Source organism: Martes martes, assembly GCF_963455335.1.
Source record: "Martes martes genome assembly, chromosome: 10".
Taxonomy (NCBI): Eukaryota; Metazoa; Chordata; class Mammalia; order Carnivora; family Mustelidae; genus Martes; species Martes martes.
Window position 1 is genome coordinate 10594300 of NC_137898.1, and position 15904 is coordinate 10610203.

At 54.8% G+C, this 15904-nt stretch overlaps 1 protein-coding gene across 1 annotated transcript; it reads right to left on the bottom strand.

Moving 5' to 3' along the window:
* Positions 1–446: 446 nt before the first annotated feature.
* On the bottom strand, positions 447–7968 carry LOC308351459 (membrane-spanning 4-domains subfamily A member 15; the record flags this gene model as incomplete). The annotated part of the gene is made up of 6 exons (XM_080817108.1): positions 447–563; positions 1461–1574; positions 1938–2030; positions 3984–4040; positions 5011–5133; positions 7744–7968. 6 exons carry the CDS (start codon positions 7966–7968, stop codon positions 447–449), a joined length of 729 nt encoding a protein of 242 aa, XP_080673234.1.
* Positions 7969–15904: the final 7936 nt, after the last annotated feature.

Below are 15904 nucleotides of genomic sequence, written 5' to 3' on the forward strand. Positions count from 1 at the left end.
TGGGGCCTGGACGCCGGAGGTCAGGCGATGGCCAGCTGTGTGGCCTTAGCACTTGGACTCAGTACTCTTTCCTGGAGGATTCTGGGCTCCTGAGCTGAATGATCTTCCCAAGGCCTGAGGGCAGCCATTGAACCTGTCTGCCAATGGGGCCAGAGCTGCCTCCCAGTGAGCAGAGAGGAGAACAGAGCAGCAGGTGGGGGACATTTCCAGAAGGGCGACAGGACCCAGGAGAGCTGAGGGACACACACCCTTGACGTCAACTAGTTCTTTTAGGAAAGAAGCCACCGAGGGAGATGTCGGGGACAGACGTCCCCGGGGAACGTTTCACTTGGGTGCCACAATGTGAGGATAGGGTGGGGGGATGGGTGCCCCCAGATTAACGCGGTGGGGGCTGGGGAGGCTGAGCCCACCGGGGAATGGCTGGCTTCCAACCCGTGGAGTGACCTCTACTCGGATGACTCCTTGGGCATATAGGCCACATTGTCATAGGCGGGGGGCGGAGAGGCTGCGGGGCTGGGGATGTTGAAGTCAGTGCTGAAGGCGCTGGGCAGGAAAATCACAGGCTGCAAAGAAAAGAGACCCCCCCCCCAACCCCGACAGTCGTGGAGGGTGCTGGCGCCTCCGGGCGGTGTTGCAACAGTGCCCCCCTGTGGACATCCTGAGAACAGCGCCCTAGTCGTGAATTCCGTAAGTGACTTGGCCGACTCACCTGTTCCACTAATATTTCAAAAATACTTACGGGGGCCAATTACGGCCCAGGCGTTGCAAGTACAGCAGTGAACAAAACAGACAGAAGTCTCATTTCTCTAGGACCTACAGGTCTGGTGTTCTTTCTCCCTGGCCTTCCCCTGCCCGGGCTCCGACTTGGGGGTTCAAGGTTCAAGGCGAACCCGCGGGACTGGTTTCGCTCCCTGTGCGCACGCACTCCTCCGCACACAGTCTTGCGGTGGCCTCACCTCCAGTTTGCAAAAGCCATCTCCCGAGCAGCGCCCACGCCCTATGGCCTGCATTTCCCGCCTGAGGCCGCCTTTACTCCTCACTGTCCTCCTCCGCCTCCTTTCTGTCCTCACTGTCCTCCAGATTTGGGGAAACTAAGCTAATTTCCCCCTGAGTTGGCTTCAAGGCCTGTCAACTCCTGGAAGGTCCCGCCCCTCCGTGCGCAGCACTGCGCCTGGTCCCCTGCGCCCCAGCCTTGCAGAGCCTCCAGCTTTCTGGTGCTGGCGCCCCCCTGTGGCCGCGAGGAGAATAGCTTCCTCAGAGACTTCACGGGGGTCCCTGATGCAAGAGGGTGGGGAACGGGTCGCAGCGCAGTCCCTCCTAATTGCTAGACCGGGGGGGGGTGGTGGGGGAAGAAGCAAGAGGCCGGAAGAGGAGGCTTCCAAGCCAGCAGCCTTCCTCCGAGGTCCCTGTTGGGGTGGACGCTGGGTGGGTGGGGGAGGAGGGCGGCGGGAGGTACTCACTGTGTTGGCTTGAGCGCGGGTGGCTTGGCACCCAAAGTGGGTGGCAATGACCGCGATGAAGAACTCGAGGATGGTGAAGATGGTAAGCACGGCCAGGTAGCCCCTGCCCACATCCTGGGGACACACCCACAGTCAAGGCAAGCCCAGTGCTCTAGAGCACAGGAGGAAAGGGCCCCAGAGGGACAGTAACTCGCTCGAGGTCACACAGGCAGGCCTGGCCGAGCTGGAGCCAGGACACCTGCTGCCTGTCCCGTGCCCCCCCCCCCCCACTGGGCTGCCGCTCCGTGCCCGCAGGGCCCATTCTTGGGGTTAGGTCAGGGGGTCAATATCCACATGGGATCTATCAGGACTGACAAGCCCTGCCCACGCCCAGGGCCCCGGGGCTCTCCGTGCTGCACACTCTGCCTACCCCACCTCCTGGATGTGGCTCTAACAGGCTCTGAGTGTTCCCACTTCTGGGGGCGTCTGACAACACACCCAGTTAGTGACACCAAAATCCATGAGCAGAATGGCTGTCCCTGCAAAGGCCGCCATGGCACTGAGAACGTTGGTCCCCAGGCTGCTCCTCACCTGCAGGAGGGAGACAGGAGGAGAACGGAGAAAGGAAGGAGGCGGCCGCCCTCCCTCCCCCGCCAGGGCTCAGGGGCCACCCAGCCATGTGCGAGGTGTGCTTCCTGACCCCTGTCCCTGCTCCCTTCTCCCCTGGGGCCTCTGGGGGCAGCTCTGCAGCCTCCCTTACCTCTGTCATCTTGGAAGCTGCCGGAGAGGGCAGATTCCCTCTGTGGCCTCTCTGGGTGCGGTCTGCCTCAGGCTCTTGGCTCATCCTCACTGTGTCTACCCCCCCAGGGCCCAGCACCCTGCAGGAGCAACTGCCCCGGGGGCCGGAGTCACGGAGGCTCTCTGCTACAGACACTGAGGGCCAGTTGGGAGAGGTGTTGGGGTCATTTCCATGACGTACCAGGTGGGGATGGGCAGAGCAAGGTGCTGCAGGCCCTGGGGGGCACTGGGCAGGGGACAGACAGAGGGCCCTGAGGGGAAGGCAGGACAGACCCTCATGTGGAGGCGCAGGGCTTCAGGGCAAGTGGATCTCTGGGTGGTCTGAGTGACTACTCAGGGCTCACCCTCTCTTCGCAGCCAGAACCCAATGCTCTTTTGACCCAGTAGTGGGAACCTGTGGCTAAACATCCCTGGCCTTAATTTGGGGACCACTTGTGGGTGGGGGGGGCTGGGGCTGTGGGACCAACTCAGGTTCCAAGATCTCTGACTCCTCTTTTGCTTTTCCTTTTTCTCTTCTCTTTCCTTTTTCTCTTTTCTTTTCCCTTCTCTCCTTTCCTCTCTTTTTCTTTTCTTTTTTTAAGTGACATCAAGGAGGTCATGGAGACCAGAGCCCACAAAGCACTACGAAGCACCTGCAGGAGCCACGCATTGTCCCAGGAGCTGTGAGCATGGGGACAAGTCAGGTCCCTGCACTCCTGGACTTCACAGCTGGGGGGGGGGGGTTCCGAGTTCCAGTCCTGCCCGGGTCTGATCCGTTCTCCACTCAGTGCCCAGCACTGGACAGCTCCTAAGAATGCAAGTAGGACAAGGAATCTCCACTTCCATTCTCAGTGGACTCCCTTAAATAGTGTCCCTTAAAAAATTCCAAAGTCCTCTAGGCCCAGACTCCTCTTCCTTCCTTTCCCCCTCTTGGCTGTGTCCTCCCTCTCTGCTGCCCTCACCCCCTGTAATCTGCTCTGGCTCCTTCTGTCCCCATGCCCAGGCTCCTCCCCATGCTGTCTTCTTGCCTGCGATGCTGGTTCCCAGGCTCTTCTGTGACTGTCCCGCTCTGAACAGCGAGCTTGGTGGCACCTGTCCCGGGAACCCAAACTGTCCTTGTGGAGTGGAATGACTGTCACGTTACCCCGTGTGCGTTCCTTGTGGCACTTTGCACACTCCCTAACTACTTTGTTGCTTGGCTTTGGGTGTCTTACCAGACCCTGGAGTGTAAGGTCCAGGAGGGCAGGAACCTGACCTTCACTGCTGTGTTCTCAGAGCCTGGAGCATGCTGGATGCGCTCCCCTTCAAAGCCCCGAACTGCCTCCTACTGCCCACAGAGGGGTCTGAGCCTCCACCACGTGGACCCAGTGCATCTCTCCTCTCGCTTTCCCAGACCTCTGCCCTGCTCACACGGAGCCCCACGTGGTTTCCTCAGCAACCCTGCCCAAGACTCCTCCTTGCCTTCTTGTGCTTGTCCCTTGCTATTTCTAAGTCCTCCCTACCCACCAAGGCCCAGATTAGCCATCTCCTCTTCCAAGAGACATTTTGGATCTTTCTCTAAATGACCACGAGTGCTCGGTCTGCGGACCCTCACTTTCCGCCCTGTATTGCAAAGTGAGTCTTGGTTCTTCCTGTCCTGTGTTGGGTGTCCTCCTGTGTCTGCCACTCTGCAGGCCCCCAGGAAACATTTGTTGGATGAGTGAATGGCCAGGAGGGGCACAGTAGAGGGGAATCAGTCGTGGCCCCGGTGCCCCCATTCAGACTTACCAGGCAGCTGGTGTGGCTCTTTTCGGCTGCCACGGAGAGTGACCCAGAGATGACAAACTGTGTGGGGAAGAGGGGATCCTGGTGAGGCTATGGCCAGGACACTGGGCAGGCCACATCATGCCTAGGCTCGGTTGAGACCAGGGAGATGGCAGCAGCCTGTTGGCTGTCACCTGCCCTGCCTCCTGGGATCTCTCTGTAAGGGTGTCCCCTGGTTACTGGGGGGCCCGTCCACGGAACTGAGGCCATAGCCAGCAAGCTGCATGTTTTCAGTGACATCACTCATAGGTCACACAAATCTGGCTCTCTCTCTGAAGGCAGAACTCTTACAAAATTAGAGTCCCCGTTTGTGGCAGAATCAAGTCTTGGGAACTAGTTCCCACATGCATTAGCTTTGATTTCCTCAAACTCTGGGGTAGGCGGGGCCAGGACTTTGCCTTTTAGATGAGGAAACTGAGGCTGGAGACTACCTAACTTGCCTAAGGGACTCCACGGTGACACGCAGTGGCCGTGGAGCTGGGATTCGGACCCCACTGGCCTCATGCCCAAGCCTGTGGTCTCCCCCGGCAGCTGGGAGACGCAGGTGGGTGACGCAGGTGCAGACGGGGCTGTGTGAACACTGAAGTGCTCTCTTGATGTTGGAGATTTACCAAGAACCATGTGCTTCCCGATTCTGCTGCAGGGGACGCGGAGGGGGGCGGGTGGGTTTCTGGCCAGGCTGGCCGGGGAACGGGCAGAGGAATGGACTGGGGGGGGCACTCCAGAGCTGGTCACATCCCAGTGGACACAGCTCTTGGGGGTCTGGGGCCCACGAGGGAAGTTGAAGGTTTCTGCAGGCTGGGGTTTGGATGTGCGCTGAGTTTAGTATCCAGATAATACAGGTGGTTAGGATCCTTGATCCCTGCCCTCATCCCCTGCATCCCATCCTTTTTGGGAGCATTCTCTGTGCCAGGGTGGCCTGTACCCAAAAGAATGGAGGGGGGCGGGTGCAGAGGGGAGAGGTGAGCCCCCAGGTGGCCCCGGCACTCACGCAGGCTCCTCCCCAGAAGGGGACGCCGCCTTCGATGAAGAGCATCCCGGCGTGGCCGCGGCGGACCATGAGCAGCACGCTGCCGAAGCCCAGGTGGATGAGGCCAATGAGGATCTGGACGGTCTGCGGGAGCAGGAGGTGGCTCAGCGGGGCTGAGCTCCACACCGCCCCCTGCCGGCCGCGGGGAGAGCGTGCCAAGCCCTGCGCGCCCCCGCGATCTCCCAGCCCCCAGGGAAATAAAACCCCCGATTCTGCTCTTTTGAGGAGACATCCTCAGAGCAACCCTGAAAGACTGTTTTAAGAGGGAAAGCCAGCGCGTGCATCCGTGAGACCACCCCCGCCTTCCCCCGCCCATTTCCATGTTCTCTGAGTCGGGCTCTGCTTTGTGCTCTGACCATGGGTCCCAGGGACGCTCTGTGTTGCTACCGAGTTTTCTCAGCTCTCATTTCAATGACACAGCAGTCCCTGCGCCGAGGGCCTCACCTTCCCCCACCTGGGCGCCCCCCCCCAACCCGCCGCCTGCAGTGAACGTGACCTTGAGCGGCTCTCTCAGTTGGGCATCATCCCTGATCCATGCCAGCCTGCTGTGAGCCGAGCTGCCTCGGACCAGAGCTGACATCGGGCCGGGATTTTCTTCTCCAGGTGGTTTACCAGCACCCCACAGATCCACTCCCATAAGTAGAACCGTTTTCCCAAGGAAGGGGACATGCGTGCTTCTGATAAGCTCTGCCATATGTTTTTTCTTGTGTTTTTGGTAATGACTGAATTCTAGAACCGGGTGGGCACATCAGAGGTCCCCACACTCAGCCTCTGCTTAACCCAGGAGCCCTTTCCAGCACCTGAATTCTTAACAGAACCCCCTCAGTGGGGTTGCTCATCACCACTCAAGCCATGGTGGTCCCTGTGGGGGCAGTTGTGACTGTAAACGGCTGGAATCATTTTCTTGGGGTCATGAGGGAAGAGCCATGTCTTTCTAACATGAGTGCCCCCAAATTGGATATTTATGGGCATGGCCACCCTGCATCTTCCCTCCCATTCGCTTTTGAGCTTCTCTTCCTTCTTTCCAGCTTGCTTACGTGGCCAGCACCGCTCCCCTCCTGCTTGTGGACACCCCCACCGCTGCGAGCCCTGCTCACGGAACACCGGTTGCCTCCGCCCGCATGCCTGTCTACACTGAGCAATGTGCATCTCCTTTAATCCTAACATGATGAAGTAGGTATTATTATTCTGACTTGGAGACGAGGACACCAAGACTGAACCCGAGATGTTCAGTAACTTGCCCGTGGTGTCCCAGCGATGGAGTGGCAGGCCAGCCAACCCTTGAGATGCTATTCCTCTACTGGGTGTCTCCCCCAAGCACCTATTTATAGTTTCCCTTTCTGTGTTTTCCAGCAGTTTCTATGTGTCTTGTCAAATCCCTTTGGCGATCATGGCTTCCCCAGACTGCTCTGAGGCTCAGGACTCCGGTGACCGGTGACCCCATCTCTGTTCACTGTCTCCAGTCCCTTCATGCATCAGTGAACGCAGTGTAGCTTTTAGTGTGGAATCTTGAATTCCAGCGTGTTCAAGCCAGAGCTCCTGCGTGCTGCTGAGCAGGGGGACTGAAAGTGGAACTGTACAGTCAGGCCATCCTGAGGTACAGGATGCCACTTAGCAGCTGTGTGGCCTTGGGCCTTGACCAACCTCTGTTTCCTAATCTGTCCAGTGGGAATGGTGGTCCCTGTCTCACAAGATGGTGATGAGATGTAAGCAGCCAGTGTGTGCACATTCCATGGTGCTTTGGGTGCCCCTCTTGGGGGTACCCAAGATTTGATAGCTGTCCTCACCACCACCATCATCATCATCATCATCACCATCATCATCATCACCATCATCATCACCATCATCATCATAATCTCCATCATCATCATCACCATCATCATCATCATCATCATCACCATCACCATCATCATTATCATCATCATCACCATCATCATCACCACCATCATCATCACCATCATCATCATAATCTCCATCATCATCACCATCTTCCATTTGGAGAAACTGAGGCCACGGAACAAATAGAAGACACTATATATGTATGTATGAGGATGAATATGTCTATCTGTCTACCTGTCTATTTGATATTTTCTTCCCGCCCAGAAACCAGTATCTCAGCCATCTGAGAATGGCAAAGAGCTCCTGGGACCTCTTTCATGGACCTGCAGGAGCTGACCTCCGCCCACCACTCCAGCTTCATCTCACCTCCCTCCTTCCTTTGCTTATTACATTCCAGCTATGTTAACCTTCCATTTGTCCTTGAACAAGCTACACGCATTCCCACCTCAGGGCCTTTGCACTAGGTGTTCCACCACCTGCTGAGCCCTTCCCCCCACTCCACATCTACTCTTGGCTTTCAGCATCCAAGTTTTAGCCTAAATGTCACCTCCCCACGGAGACCTGTCAGTCCATCCTTGCCAGTGTTGCCCTTCCCACATCCCTCATGTTCAGCCTCATTACCCTCTTTGGAGTCATCTGAGTGCTTTGTCTGCTGGAGTGCTCTCTGCGAGCCCCAGGCGGAATGGGTCTGTAGGTCTGGTATGCCGCTGAATGCTCAAGCCCTCACTAAGCATTTAGGGACCGCCTGCCCCTCTCCAAGGTGCACGTGAATGCTCCCGTGCTGGGGCTCTCCCTCCCCGCCCAGCACCCCTGCACACACGCATGCCTCAGGTGGTCTGGGGAGGCTCTTCTCACCCCTAAAGCTTTGGGCTCTCCGGTCAGGAATGTCTCCACGGACCGCAGGTCGGTCGGCTGGGTGGCCCTTGGCGTCTGCGCCTCCAGCGGCGGCTCCTCGAACTGCAGGACCCCAGGAGGCTGGCACAGGGAGGTGGGCAGGATGGCTGGGGGCTGGCGGAGGCCGCTGGCGTTGCTGGGCGGGATGACGACAAACACCCCGTTGCTGGCCGGAGCGGCGGACATGGTGCTCGGAGGGCCTGGGAGACAAAGGTCAGACGATGCCGCTGCTGCTCACACACTCACGTGGGGCCTTTTGGTTTATAAACAGCATGCCTGTGTAGCCCTCCTCACTGCCGTCCCTGAGCACGGCACCCACATCTCTGACCGTCATTCGGGGAGCTTCACTCCGAGAAGTGAAGGACGTCCTAGATCACGGGCCTCTAGGTGAGGCAAGGCCAAGGCCCCAGAAGCCCCGATCTTAATCTCTGGGCTTTATTATGTGGAAAGGACCTTCAGGAGGAGCACATACTTAAACTACCTCCTTCTTCCAGAGAGGGCAAGTGACTTGCCCAAGAACACACAGCCAGTGTGAGGCAGAGCTGAGGCAGCCCAGCCCTCTTCACCCACAGGTTGGAACTCACCTGCCGTTTCCTGTCCCTCAGCCTGGGCTGAGGAGCTTGTGTCGGTAATGCCCGTGGGTCATTTCCGGTTGTGGAGGCTTTCTCTTTGGCCACCCAAACAGTTGCTATTAATGTATCTGGGAAACGCATGGGTTATGGGAGCACTGTGTGTGGCTGGCCCCAGCAAACACTTTGGGCAAAAGCACCCAGCTATCAGAAGATGAGCTTACTAGGACACCGAAGAAGGATGAATGAACCTGCCAGATCAGACAGTGAACTTGAAAAAGTCAGTGCTCCCATTGGCATTAATGGGTTCCGTGCCGGCTGTAGAGACGGACGTCAGCATTTGAATCCTGGCCCCTCTTGCTACTGTGAGATGGGACAAGACGGCCACCTCCCCCCTTGCCTCAGTTTCCTTACTTATGAAGTGCGGATAACGACACTGCTACCAGTCTCACAGGGCTTGGCGTGAATTAGATCGAAATAATGCACGTACACTTGATAAAAGCCAGCCTTTGAGTGTGATTTGTTATAATGCTACTTGCCTAAAATGTTTTCTTAAGAGTAATGTGGGGACGCCTGGGTGGCTCGGTTGCTTCGGCTCAGGTCATGATCCCAGCATCCTGGGATCGAGTCCCGCGTCGGGCTCCTTGCTCGGCGGGGAGCCTGCTTCTCCGTCTGCCTCTGCCTACCACTCTCTGCCTGTGCTCGCTCGCTCTCTTTCTCTAACAAATAAATAAATTAAAAAAAATTAAAAAAAAAGTAATGTGTATAGAACAGTCACGATGAGCGGTTCAATTTTTAACTGTTTTACAGTGCACGTCCCCTGTGTTCTGACAGCTGTCACACCCTCTTCTCCAGGGAGAGTCCGCTCACAGACCGCACAGCAAATTCTCTCTGGCTCTGCAAAGGCTCTCAGCTGACGAGGGCTCAAGCCCGCCTGTTCTGGGGTGATGATGCGCGCAACATGTATGTCTTCTGGGGAGCCCCTGAGCCATTTATTTGGACTGTGTCTGACCTACATTCATGGACAGAGTGTTGACTTGCTGCAAAGAAACAGAGCCAAGGCCACCCACAGGCTGTTCCCCAGGTTTTCCACAACTGGAGGCATCGCCCAAGGACTCAGCTGGAGGAACATGGGGTAAAAATTGGCTGGCGTTTAGGGAGTGACAGAAGGCAGCTGTCATTTTGAAGGGGTTCCTCCCCCGCCCCCTGCAGCCTGGGAGGAGTGAGGACGGATCTGCCTGCGGGTTATGCTGGGACTTCCCCATAAAGCACCTACTTTGTCGGGGCTCTCATTTCTAGGGACTCACACCGAAATGACAATTCCTAGACATGCAAACTGCTTGGAACGGGGCTGGCAAACTAGGTCTGTGAAGAGTTGGGGGGTAGATACCGGGCTCTTCTGTTGCAATCGCGAGCCTTCAACAGCAGCTGGGAGCAGACACAGGTAACACCCCCGGTGGTACGGCCGTGCCCGTCCGGCTGCGGTTACAGGGACGACAGGTGGGCTGCCTCGGATCCGTAGGCTGCCGTTCGCCGACCCTGTTCTTGCAACACTGCCAGGCAGGGTGCTCGGCATAGGAAACGCTCGGTAAATTTTGACTACAGCCTCAAATATTGTTTATATGGATTATTTGCCGTGGTTTCAGGCAGGATGCGAAACTGCACCGAGCCAGTCTACGTTCCGAGAAAACGAGGACGGTGATGGCTGAGCACCTGCCTCAGTTGTAGGGCGAGGTTGAAACACGAACACGGGTGAGAAAGTCTCTAAAGCTGGCCAAGTGCTGGGGGTGTGTGTGGGGGGTCCCTTTAGGGTTCCAGTTTCAAAGCAATGTTGCCATGATCCTATCTCAACACGAACTTTTCTGGGACTTTCTAAACCAAATGGCAGTCACTGAGCCCCACTCTGCTTCACGCTGCCAGGCACCAGGTTAACAAGAGCCTGTAACAGACTTGCTTTTTTTGAGGACTTACTCTTTTCCAGGCACTTCAAATATGTTATTTCTTATCCTCACAAGGATAATTCCTGAAGGTTCATTTTATGGGTGAGACGAGGGAGACGCTGAGCAGCGGAGGGATTGCTGGGGGTGACCCAGCTGCTGGTTGATGGAGCCAAGGTTCACGTCCAAGTTAGCCCATCTCCAAAGCCTGCCCGTGTCCCTGTTGCTGCCCCAGGGGTCCCAGCTCTTCCCCTCTGGGTGCTTTAATGTTTGTGTTGGCCACGTGACTTGGTTTTGCGGAATAAATGTGGTTGGAAGGAAATACACGGCTTCTGGGTAGAGGCATTGAGCTATCAGAGAACCCGGACCCCGCAGGGCTCTTTTTCTCTTTGTCACAGTGACTCGCAATGTCCTGGGCAGGGGCTGCTCCATCCGCTGGGCTCCCTGAGTGGGGACCATGGGGGAGAAGAGCTCCCAGGGCGCAGGAACCCAAGGAGGAGATAAACCCTCCCTGGGTGAGATCACGGAGCTGTTTGTGACAGCAGCATAATCGAGCTACTCCTGACTGTGACCCTCTCCCCAAATGAATGTAAATACGGTTCGGACACAGAGTCCATGTCCTCCAGGAGCCTAGAGGCTAATAAGAGAAGCATGCGAAGTTTGCCATTCAGGCCAAAAGACAATTACTGAGCAACCATGATGAGCACCAAGTGTAGGAGCTGAGAATACAGAGGTGAATTAAGACCGACGTGCTGCCCTCCCTGTGTCTCTCAAGGGAGAGGTCCGGGGAGCGAGAGGGCACAGATCCGACCTGACCGAGGAACTCAAGGATGTGCCCAAGGAGGTTAGGGTTAGGGTTAGGGTTACACCCCAGGACAGTTGTTGTTCTGTTTCTCTTCATCAGTCTCCTTCTCTTCCCCACGCACTGGCCTCCCCCGCCTGGCCAGACATATCTGGGAAGCGGACACAGTTGCTGAGGACACTGACAATGATGTTGTGGCCTGGGAGTCCAAGGAAATGGGAGAGGGAGTGAGACAGCAGGAAGACGGGGAGTGTGGGTGGAGGAGGACCCCCTGTCTCACAGGTCCTTGCCGAGTGGGGTGCAAACCCCAGACGCTGAAGCCCTCTTCTCACTCATAGGGAGAGACAGGCCTGGGCTATTAGCTGTACTTACAGATGAGGAAACAGAGCTTCAGAGAGGGCGAGGTTGTCTCCCACAGTCACACAGCACCACAGTGGAAGAACTGGGTAAGGTCCTGGATTCCTGCCGACTTTAAGGACCTCATTCACTCCTGGGTTTGAACCCTGCCTCTGTTAGAGGGAGGGGGCTGGCGCTTGTGCCCAACTCCTGGGTTTAAAGGATGCTAAAACGTCCTGAGTCCCCACAACAGCATCTTAGAAACAAACAACTGAATGAGCCTGCTGACTTTCTGCCTCCTCGAGGCAGTTCATTTAAAGTGATCACCCGTGTTCCCACCGGCAACCAGAGGGACATGTAACACCCAAGGGGAAAGAGGGACAAAGTTTTAGAGTAAAAGGACAAAGGATTTCAGTAGAACAAGTGCAACTTGGTGAAAACCTCACTGCTTTGCCTGTAGCACTGTCATGTCTCAGGGGACAGCCGAAAACTGCCGACACCCAGGGCAGGTTGGACAAGTTACTGAGCCTTCCCCAGGGTCCGACCTGGCCACTGAGCAGCCCTGGAAGGGAGCAGCTGGAATTGGCAACATCTCTCTTGGGGAGGAGGTGAGAAGGCGCTGAAACCGAGACCTCGCCCTCCTCCCGAGAAGAGAAAACACCTACAAAAATAGGCTCTCTGCTGCTGAGGCTGGCTGGGTGGCAACCCTGAGCACGAAAGTGCGACATAGTTCCCGAGGCTCACGATCTCCCCTCTTGACTCGCCTCTGCAGCTGAGACAGCCCCTCGGCACCCTAGGGCTGGGACCACCCCTCTGTCACATTCTGGGGACCATCTGGCCCATGCCGCTGGCTCTGTGATGCTCAGAAGAACTCTCTTTTTTCCCCCCTTACCAACCAATCAGCCAGTTTGGCCTAAACACTAATGCATGTGAACCAGGGTCAGGCAGGTGGAAAAGAAGGGAAGTCATGGTCCCCTGCCTCCAGGAGTTCACAGGGCACCCACCAGTGGAATGGCTGCCTGGGACAGATGCAGAAGGCTCCAGACACCAGCGATAGGCATGTTATGAGTGGCTGAACGAGTGGGGTAGTCCTGGCTCCTCTCTTATGCACCACACTTTACAGTTTGTAAAGAACTGCATCTCTATGGGAACTACGGACCCTTACAACAGCCCTGTGAGGTAGGTGTTATTCAGTCCGTTTTGCAGATCATAAAGTGAGGGTCAGAAGTAGCAGTGTGAAATCCTTAAATTCGTATGGAACCACAAAAGAGCCTTAGTAGCCAAAGCAATTTGGAAAAAGTAAAACAAAGCTGGAGGCACCACAATTCTGGATTTCAAGCTGTATTACAAAGCTGTAATCTATAATCATCCAGACAGTATGGTACTGGCACAAAAACAGACACGTAGATCAGTGGAACAGAATAGAGAGCCCAGAAATGGACCCTCAACCCTGTGGTCAACTAATCTTTGACAAAGCAGGAAAAAATATCCAGTGGAAAAAAGACAGTTTCTTTGACAAATGGTGTTGGGACAACTGGACAACAACATGCAGAAGAATGAAACTGGACCACTTTCTTATACCACACACAAAAATAAATCCAAAATGGATGAACTACCTAAATGTGAGACAGGAAATCATTAAAATCCTAGAAGGGGAAACCGAGGCCCAGAGAAGCAAGCAGGCTGTTGGGGTCCCACAGTTAGCGCCAGAGCTGTGAGTGGGAGCCACACTGGCCTCCACCTTCCTGCGGCCAAGGAGGGACCCTGCGATAGTAACCAGGAGGCTGTCTGACTTCCCACTGTTCTTGCCTGACATTGGAGAAGAGGGGCCTGCTGCACAGCGTTGCAACAGCAGGGGGCAGTGTGTGTGACAGAAACCTTTTTCACCTTGGCGGCAGCAACTTCTTATTAGAGACATTGCTGGAAGCAAGGGAAACAAAGGCAAAAAGACATATAGGGACTTCATCAAGATAAAACTCTTCTGCATAGCAAAGGAAACAATCAACAAAACTAAAAGCCCATGGAATGGGAGAAGATATTTGCAAACAACATATCTGATAAAAGGTTAGTGTCTAAAATCTAGAAGAACTTACCGACTCAACACCTAAAAAAGAAATAATCCAGTTTAAGAAATGGGCAGAGGACATGAACAGACACTTCTCCAAAGAAGACATCCAGATCGCCAACAGACACATGAAAAGATGCTCAATATCACTCATTGTCAGGGAAATACAAACCAAAACTATAATGAGATGCCACCTCACACCTGTCAAAGTGGCTAAAATTAACAACACAAGAAACAATAGGTGTGGGCGAGGATGCGGAGAAAAGGGGAGCCCTCTTATGCTGTTGGTGGGAATGCAAACTGGTGAAACCATTCTGGAGAACAGTTTGGAACTTCCTCTAAAAGTTAAAAATAGAGCTACCCTTATGACCCAGCAATTGCTCTATTAGGTATTTACCCAAAGGATACAAAAAGTACATATCCAAAGGGGTACATGCACCCCGATGCTTATAGCAACATTATCAACAATAACAAACCATGGAGAAAGCCCAAATGTCCATTGACTGATGAATGGATAAAGGAGATGTGGTGTGTATATATACACAATGGAATATTACTCGGCCATCAAAAAGGAAATCTTGCCATTTGCAATGACATGGATAGAGCCGGAGTGTATTATGCTAAGTGAAATAATTCAGTCAGAGAAAGACAAATAGCATATGATCTCACGCATATGTGGAATTTAAGAAAGAATACAGATGAACATATGGGAAGGAAGAAAAGAAAGAAAGGAGAGAGGGGAATAAGCCGCAAGAGGCTCAAGAAGGAGGACAAACTGAGGGTTCATGGAGTGAGATGGTGGGGGATGGGCCAGATGGGGGATGGGGATTAAGGAGGGCACTTGTCGGGGTGAGCACCGGGTGTTGTGTGTAAGTGATGAATCACTGACTTCCACTCCAGAAACCAATATTGCGCTGTATGTTAACTAAGTAAAATTAAGGGAAAAAAAGAAAGAAGTAGTAGTGCGATAGAGCAGGACAGGCTGTGGATCTTGCCCTTGAGCATACTTGTCAAAAATGTTAAAACAGGGGTCTCAGCTGGGGGGCACCTGGTCATTGCAGTAAGTTGAACGTCAGACTCTTGGTTTTGGCTCAGGTCATGAACTCATGGGTTGTGGGATTGAGTCCTGCATCAGGTGTGCTCAGCAGGATGTCTGCTTGAAGATTCTCTCCCTCTGCCCTTCCCCCCTCTCTAAAATAAACAAATCTTAAAAAAAAAAGCACAACAAAACCTGAGATGATGCTAGGGTGACCTGTGCCACAGATGGCCCTTGGGGGGAGGGGCTTGGAAAGCAGGGGACTGAGGACTTGACACCCTGCTCTGCAGGGTTGGGAGTGGAGACGGAGAGAGGGTTTGGGAAAGAGCATTGAGAGTGATCCGGGCACTGTGTGTGTCAAGGAGGGGACACATCGCTATTTTTGAAACAAGACGGGGAGCTGGCTTTAGGGAGGCTTGGAGAGGCTGATAGGCATCCCCTGCATTTGGGACTTGAGGTTGGAGCTGTGGAGTTTCCCAGAAGGTGGGGGTGTCTCCACAGATCTCATAAAACCCCCCCTGCAGAAAGGGGTGGCCTTGAGGCGGGTGAAGCCAGCTCACTGGAATGGCAGTCAGGTGTCTGTCTCCTGGGCCCCTCATCTCCTTCCCATTAAGCAGAAACCACAGTTGCCCAGCTGCGGGGAGGCTGGAGGAGGGGAAGCTGGTGCGACCAGCAGGGGAGGCCCACCAAGTTCTCTTACTCCCTGCCCCATGCTGGTCTGAGGACCAGTGTCCCCTAAATCTAGTTGTGACATGACACAGGATGGACCACTCGGGTGGGTAAATTGGGGCTGCTCGTCTCACCTGGGAGCAGCCAGGGAAGCCACGGGACTGCCCCGATTCCCTGGTGTCCTCAGCGAGCCCCAGGGCACTGACTGCACCAGCTTCCCGGGGCTGACCCGAGGCCCCCTGGTCTTTAACTGCACTAACTCATGGATCTTATGCTGGGCTGAGCCCTCCAGGCAGCCAGCACTTGTCTTGTGAGCATCTTGGGGTGTCATCTTTATTCACAAGGAGGCAGAAGCAGTTTTGCTCATTCACAGTTGGAATAGCATGGGGAGGAGTTACCAGCTGGAGGAGAGCGGCTCTAAGGAGGATATCTTGGATGAAATGTAACTGGGAGGAGGGATCTTTGCTTAGTGGTTAAGATCATAGGTCCCAGGGTTAGTCTGGGAAGAATCCCTCTGAGCACCTACAAGCTTTATCAGCTGCACGACATATTTCCCCCTCTGTTGAATGGATGACTGTAATGTTGGTGGCGAGTGAGGTGCTACAGGCTTTCAGGGGTGCCCCGTCCACTTCCACTGCCTACCAGCCATGCTTCCCAACCCCGCCGCTGTTCACGAGGCAGGAAAGTGCTCCTTCTAAGTCTCACCCT